Source organism: Fukomys damarensis, unplaced genomic scaffold, assembly GCF_012274545.1.
Source record: "Fukomys damarensis isolate Sample0158 unplaced genomic scaffold, DMR_v1.0_HiC HiC_scaffold_8, whole genome shotgun sequence".
NCBI classification, from domain to species: domain Eukaryota; kingdom Metazoa; phylum Chordata; class Mammalia; order Rodentia; family Bathyergidae; genus Fukomys; species Fukomys damarensis.
The window spans coordinates 32,572,508-32,580,031 of record NW_022900920.1 but is presented as its reverse complement, the minus strand read 5'-3'; the positions used below and the strand labels follow the sequence as shown (position 1 = coordinate 32,580,031).

Sequence of the window (7,524 nt, the reverse complement as noted above, 5' to 3'; positions counted from 1 at the left end):
CGGGAAGCGCGCGGACTGGAGGCAGGGGGCCGTACCACTTAGATTCTCCCCCCTCCCGAGAGAGCCCACACCCTGGGACTAGCCACTATTCCCTCCCCCGAAGTAGGGACAGACGGAGCTAGGCTGAGGCCTGCGGAGGCCCCGCGAGAAGCGGAAGGGCGTGGAGTACAGGCGTTTACCTTGCCGCTGCGCAGGCGCGAAAACAGGACCTCGCGCTCTTAAAGAGGAAGAACCTGACCCAATTTCAGTAGAGATTCTCGCCGTAGTTTGGCTAATCACTCTGCCCGACGCTGGCTCGGTTCTGCAAGGACACTTCCAACTAATTCAGCCAACCTCTATGCCTTGCATCGTTTTCCCCTTCCCCGCTCTGGGGCTAATCCCATTTTAAAACGCCCTTATTCGTTCATTCCTTCGGCAGACCCCTCTCGAGCTTGCCTCATCCCAGACCCTGTCGCCACTGTGAGCTCACAGTATGGTGGGCAGAGATGCACAGACACACACAAAATTAGATTTATTTACGAAGGTACTGGGCAGGTGTGATGAGCCAAACTACAGAAAAAATCTCCACTGAGCTACATTCCCAGCCCTTTTTTATTTTTTAATTTGGGGTAGGGTCACTCAGTTGACCAGGCTGGGGTCAAATTTGCGACCCTCCTGCCTCAGCCACTCAGAAGGTTCCCTCATCCCACCCCTGGCTACAAGCAGAATTCTTGCATGGTGTATCCAAGTGTTTCGTGAGGTCAGATAACCAACTCCTATTTTAAGGAAAGGACCTAGCCATTGCTTCACTTTGGAGCTGGATTATAAAAATGAGTAGAAGTTAACCAGACTAAGCAGGACAATCCAGATTTGTAGAACAGGCTGAAAATCGGGAGGGGTGAAAGGTGTGGCTTGTTTGGGAATGGGGAGTGTACTGTTTAAGGAGCCAAGAGATTGCTCCAGCCTCAGCATAAACTTCCATTTCCTCGGGCCTTCTGGGGCCCTAGAAGCAGCCCCGCCCTGCTCCCTTCAGTGTGCTCTGGGAGCTTCCGATGTCCTGTACACTTGACATTTCCGGTGCTCCAGAGATCTGTCTGAACTTGTGAGGAATGTACTTCTAACTTTCGTGCTTCGATGTGCTATTTAACTCTAGCAGTAGCCCAGCTTGTAACTCGAGGGACTCCTACAGTCCTTTTTAGTTCTGGATTATTTCCATGGGGATTAGAAACAATTTTCTTTCTCTATGTTGCTCGTTCTTTCTAATATGGAAGTCTTAATGGCCGGGGATTTACCTCAGTGTTGCCACCGACTGCCCCGCAAGCACTGCCCCGCAAGCTCACGGTTCTGAGTTCAGTCCCCAACAACAACAAAACAACACTTTGCACTTCATTGTAGCACAGGACCATGCTAATCTAATCGTCTCTCTGCAGCTCCAGTTTTACTGTGTGCTGCTACTCAGGCATTTTCTTGGACCTGCTGTGATAGTGGTTGGGAGCCATAACCTGTTTCAGTGGATACTGTGGTCCCAGGGCACCTGGAGGCTATCATTCCAGGTGATGCGAGCTCCTAGTCTCCTGACACTTCGGGCCGCGGATTTAGCTCAGTGGTTCTGCAGCATACCTTGCAAGTGTAAGGACCCGAATTCGATCCCGGTACAAACAAAGAGAGAGAGAGAAAACCGCACACCATGCCAACTGCTAAGAAGTCAGCAGCCACAATTTCATCCACTCTCAGCTGCCCAGACTAAAAGCTGTGATCCAAGTAAGAGCAACCCTCAGTCTCTCTCCTCAAAAGTGAAGAGTGCTTTTGCCACCAGTTGCTACACATTTCCTCTCCATACCACACCTCCACCTGTCCCCCACATACAACCTGTCTACAACAGGAACCACTAGTGGGTAGGCCCAGGGTACTCAGAATTCACGGTTTCGTTGGAGAAACAGACAATAACAAATTTAGTATGTACACAGAAATGAACACTTTCTAAGTTCTATAAAGGGGGAAAGCTAGTGATCTGATGAATAATAGCTGCAATAGGAGCTACTTCAGATGATCAAATGATAGAATGCAGAAGGCCCTGGATTTTGTGCCTAGCACTGAAAAAAGATAAAAGGTTTTGTTGTTGTTTTAAATCTGAGCAAGAACGGGCTGGTTAGCTCAGTTGGTCAGAGCGTGGTGCTAATAAGTCCAAGAAAGAAGGTAGATACTGGTGTTACATACCGAGAAGAGAGAAGACAGACAGGAAAGGCCGGAAGCTTTCTGAACATTTTGAGCTTGTTAAACTGGGCTTTATCAGGAGGATCGCTAGCTTGAAGCCAGCCTGGGCAATTCAGAAATTTAGTGAGATCCTATCTCAAAAAAAAAAAAAAAAAAAAAAAAAAAAAGTGCTGGGGGTGTACTCAGTGTGAAGGCCTTGGGTTTAATCCCCCCCCCGGGGGGGGATGCATAGATGCCTATGACTTGGGGAAGAGGCTCCAGTATGAGCTTTGGTGCCCAAAATTTAGAATTCAAGTGAATAGAAGTTTACAAGGGAGCACTGGGGAGTACCTGGAAAGGTAGGCTGGAAACAGTAGGAGAGGAAATACTGGAAGGCAGGCAAGGAGAGTGTTTTGAGATGGAGCAGCTGACATGTCAGAATCAGACCAGTTGCCCCAACAAAATGATGTGGATACCAGCCTGCTGGCTTTCCTTCCCTTTCCTTCTTTCCTGTGCACCTGCCTCCGGTTACTTCTACCTCAGTAGTGATCCTCAGCCTCACTTCAGCTTTCCATTTATTTGGATCTACCCTAAAATGTGAGTCATCTCCAGATCTGACCTAGTTATATCTACTTACTCATCATGCTTATGCATCCTATAATACAGCCCTTTATTGAATGCCTATTACATGCCAGGCCCCCGCAGATAGGATAGTGAGGGAAAAACCCAGCCCTAGGCCAGGGCTTTAGCTCAGTGGTTCTGCTGCCTGCCTGGCAAGCGCAAGGACCCAAGTTCAATTCCCGGCACCAAAACAAAAACAAAAAAACCCAGCCCAGGTACTCAAAGAGCCTTAAATAATTCACCATGTATGGAAGACAGGCAAACAATTACCCCAGTAAGCATGCAGTCACAACCCGAGAGCATTATGTGAGCCTGTCAGTGTCCCTTCCTTGGAGGACACAGTTGTGCACAGCACCCATTCCTCACACACATCTCCACCAGCAGAGACCTGGGGGAGCTGGGTCTAGGCTTGATCCCAGACTCAAGCAAATGCTTTGGCTCCTCTGAGCCTGTTTCCTCTTGTTATGGATTAGATGTTAAATGTCCCCAAACCTGGTGTGGTGGTACACACCATAGTCCCACTTGGGAGGCCACCCTGGGCTACACAGTGAGTTTAAGGCCAATCTGAACTACATAGTGAGACCCTGTCTCAAACAGAGCCACCAGAAGAGAATAAAATATCCTCCCAAAGGCTCCCAGGTTTGGAAGTGACTGGGTAGTTGGGGCGCCATGCTGATGTCTATGGTTTCATAGCTGCCCGGCTGTTAGGAGGTAGAGCCTGGCCTGCAGAGGTGTCACTGGGCTCTGACCGGGAAGGGTGAGTTCTCCTTTCTCTCTCGCTGTTCCCTGGTTGCCATGAGAGATGAGCAGCTGTCCTTTGCCCAGGTCCTTCCACTAGGCCCTTTCTGCCTGGGAACCAGATGCCCATGGACTGAAAGTGGGAGCCAAAATAAACCTCTTTCCCTTTCAATTGTGATCATCTTGTGTATTCTGAGTGTTGGATTTTTTGTTCCAGAGATAATAAAATGACTAAGACACCACTTCTGTAAAAGAGAAGGCCAAAGGATAGACAACAGTTGTTTTGTTTTTTCGCCATTTATTACATATATTTGCCACCAAAAGATCATGAAGAGATCACAAAAAAGTAGGCTTATGTTAGTTCACAATACAGGTCTATAAAACACATTTTTAATCTCTGCAGTGCAGAATACTTGTTTAAAGTTAAAGCAGTAGGGTCAGGGATTTAGTGCCGTGGCACTGCACCTGCACAAGGTCCTAAGTTCAATCCCCGGTACAGGAAAGAAAGAACGAGAGACAGAGAGAGAGAGAGAGAGAGAGAGAGAGAGAGATTTGAAGTTAAAAGTTAAACTAATTAGAAACTTGGGAAATAAGGGCCATACATTTTGTTTTGCAGTACTGAGGGTTGAGCCCACTGAGCTACATCTCCACCTCTTTTTTAATTTTTGTTTTCAGATAGGGCCTTGCTAATTTGCTCCGGCTGGGATTATAGGCGTGCATCATTGCACTCAGCTGTAAATCAGAAATTCTTGATTAGTTCGTAAGAATGCCAAGAGACAGCTTGTTTGGCACAGTCTTAGGATAGCAACATCCTGTCCTTCTTTGTCTTCTAATAGGTTATGGGAGGAAGATTTCTTTGCGGGCCTGGGGTTAGGTGTTTTGAACCCTTCTAGAAGCTGAAACTTGTGCTCCTGCTAAGACACAGCAGACTCAAAATGACAGGCAATTTCTTGAGGCTCTAAAAGACTGCAGGTATGAGTTAAGAGTTGTGCAGTATTCATGGGGTGGAGGAACAAAAAGCAGACAGCAGCCAGTGCATAGCCATTGTGTTTTATTGGATCTGCTATATTTCTTATGTTACAAAATATACAGAGGAGCCGAAGTGCTAATCAGTCAGCAGTGTTTGATTTGACAGGGGTTCCCTGGGGACCCATCCCCTCATTCTGGCTGATGAACAAGCAGGCATATCAAAGGGTAGCAGCATGGCAGGGGTGCTGATGAGGTGGAATTGGGTCTTGCAGGTCCTTGCCTTCCTCCTATGCCCAGAGGCGTCTCTGGGCAGACTAAGTAAAGAAAGAGCAGCCTCTGGGGGACTGAGGAAGCTGTTGTGGGGCAGGGTACAGCCTTGGCTGATCATGTTGGAATGAAGGCCCCTCGTGTAATGATGCCAAGCCTGCCTCCTTCCCCCTAAGGCATCCACTGGGAGGGCTGATAGGACTCCAGTTCAGGAACATCCCCGACTCACTTGATGCCTCCAGGTCTAGAGGACACGGTAAATGAAAACTCAAGTCGTAGCCATGAGAACAAGGCAATGAGCAGGGAAAGCAGGCTGGACCCTCGCGGCCACTACTCAGGACATCTCCCACCCACATTCCTCTGCCATCAACACCTCCACTCAGAGCGCGTAAGAAATTTCAGGGGTGAGCCACGGAGCTTCATTCTGGGCTCTCCTAGGATACTGTGGAGGTTATGGAGAATTTCTGGGACTTTTCTTTGTATCAGGGATTGAACTCAGGACCTTCTGCTTGCAGGGTGGGCGGGTCACCACTGAGCTAAATCCCCAGGCCATTTCTGGGACATTTTTAAAATGAGGCCTTATGAAATGTTTAGAAACATACTCTGACGGCCTGGAGTGGCATACTGTGGAACTTGGGCGTGACAGTCCAGCTTGCCTCAGCTTTCACTGTGTGCCCAGGCCTCTGTTCTAAAACCACAGTCAACATGTGGAACTTAATCACTGGCTCAGGCCCAAGCTTCCTCCCTCTGCATTCTTGTCCCCCTCACACCACAGGCTGGCCTGAAAGGTTAGGCAGTGCTGAGGACAGAAGCTCACTCTGAGAAGGAAGTCTGAGGGGAAATATGAGACCAGGGATGCAGGAGCCACCATAGCAGGCGACATTCCATCTGGTGTCCTGGTGTGCAGAGTGGGGGTGGAAGTGGGCAAGCATTCAATTCCCATAGCAGGGGCACCTCCATACAAGTGTCGGGCAGCAAGGGGGTGAGGGCTGCTTGGAGTTGGGCACACCCACCAGGTCCACTCTCTGGCCCCTTTGGCTCCAAGGATGTGGACACTGGAGCCCAGGCTCACAGAGCCCTGCAGCCCCAAAGGTAGGGCTCAGATGAGTACAGACCTGGGAAGAGCAGGGTGAGGGCAGAGCAGGGCCCACCCCCCCCCACTGACCCCCTTTTCCTGGTGGGCTAGATGACGTTGTCAAAGAGCTGCATGGACCGCATGATGTTCTCATCCTGTGGCCATTATTTAAGGAAGGCGAAAGGGAGAGTAAGGGGGGAAAAAAAGCTTATCAGAGGCAGGGAGGACACTGAATCAGAGATGCAGACATTGAGGGGCAAGAAGGAGACACCCACTCCCAGAGAGTGCATATTCCCCTGGTCATGGCGGAATGGGGTTGGGGTGTGTTGGGTTAGAGAAGAGGTACTCTACCCAAAGGCGCCTTTTTGCCTGCATCACTGATTCAGGCCTTGGGTCCAGACCAAGGGAATGTGGAGGGCAGGGCCAGTACCTTTTGACAAGACTCAATGAATTCCTCAATTGTCACCACACCATCCTTGTTTCTATCCATCTTCTGCAGGGAAGGGCAGGAGAGAGGCAGGCAGAACTCAGGTAAGTTCTTTGTTGGCTCCCGGCCTCTTTCCCTCACTCCAGTGCCCTCCTGCCTACCCCATGCCAGCACCTGGAAGAAGCTCTCCACGTGTTCCCTCGGGGCCTCCTCCCGGAGTGCAGGGTATGTGTATTTGCCCATCATGTCGTAGATGGACTTCATGATGTCAAGCATTTCCTGTTAGGCCAAGAGAGAAGATCCTTCCTCAGAGCCTCTGGCCTCCAAGCCAGAAGGCCTAGGCAGACCCTATCCCTTGCTGGCCCCACCCTCAGGTCCCCAGCTCTTCAGCTGCCCTGCACCTCCTTGGTGATACAGCCATCCTTGTTGAGGTCGTACAGGTTGAAGGCCCAATTCAGCCGGTCATCTATTGTTCCCCGAAGAATCACTGACAAACCAGCCACAAAGTCCTAGGAAGGATTAGGGAGGACGGTGTCTTCACATAGCCATCACCCAAGCCTCTCTTTGGGTTTGACCTGGAGCCCCAGGAAGTAGGGTTCCCTAGCCCAGCTCACCTCAAAACTGACCGAACCATCGTGGTTGGTGTCAAAGGCATTGAAGAGAAAGGTGGCATAGGTGCTGGAGTCTGCGGAGTGCGGAAGGATTAGTCCCTCAGCACCTGCACACTCCCAGCCCTCCCGAACCCTGCCCTCCACTCAGCCTAGAGAGCCAGCCGCTCACCGCCTTGAGGAAAGAACTGGGAGTAGATATGCTTGAAGTTCTCCTCATTTACGATTCCACTGGGACACTCCTGGCAGGGCAGGAGGAGAGTGAGGGCAGAAACAAGGCCGCCCTTCCCTACTCCCCAAAGCCAAAGCCTCCCGAGGACTCCCGCAGCCGGGGGAGACCCTTTCCCCAGCCTCCAAAGAGGGGGGGTCCCGCTCCTCCCCGCAGCTTCGCTCCGCTGTCCTGGCCTCACCGCATCCACTCACGTTCTTGAAGCCCCGGTACAGGACTTGCAGCTCCTTGCGCGTAAACTTGGTTTGCTCCTGCAGCTGCTCCAGACCCTCGGGCCGGTGACAGGCGGTGGACAGTTCGAACTCATCCTCCACGCTGTCTGCGGGGAGCGTGGGGACAGCTGCGCCTCAGGCCCGGCCCTGCGACCACGCTTCACCATCGCGACCCTGCACCCTCCTCCCGGCCAGCTCCGACGACT

General features: G+C 50.9%; 1 protein-coding gene across 1 annotated transcript in view; it reads right to left on the bottom strand.

Moving 5' to 3' along the window:
- Positions 1-4,081: 4,081 nt before the first annotated feature.
- The window catches only part of Kcnip2 (potassium voltage-gated channel interacting protein 2), a 17,893-nt gene continuing 14,450 nt past the window's right edge, over positions 4,082-7,524 (bottom strand). The window contains exons 5-11 of the mRNA XM_019207789.2: positions 7,301-7,425; positions 7,050-7,119; positions 6,884-6,954; positions 6,671-6,778; positions 6,444-6,548; positions 6,273-6,335; positions 4,082-5,997 (exon numbers count right to left, since the gene is read on the bottom strand). Coding sequence (XP_019063334.2) covers positions 5,950-5,997; positions 6,273-6,335; positions 6,444-6,548; positions 6,671-6,778; positions 6,884-6,954; positions 7,050-7,119; positions 7,301-7,425 — 590 coding nt within the window. The 3' untranslated portion in view covers positions 4,082-5,949. The remainder of the gene's footprint in view (positions 5,998-6,272; positions 6,336-6,443; positions 6,549-6,670; positions 6,779-6,883; positions 6,955-7,049; positions 7,120-7,300; positions 7,426-7,524) is intronic.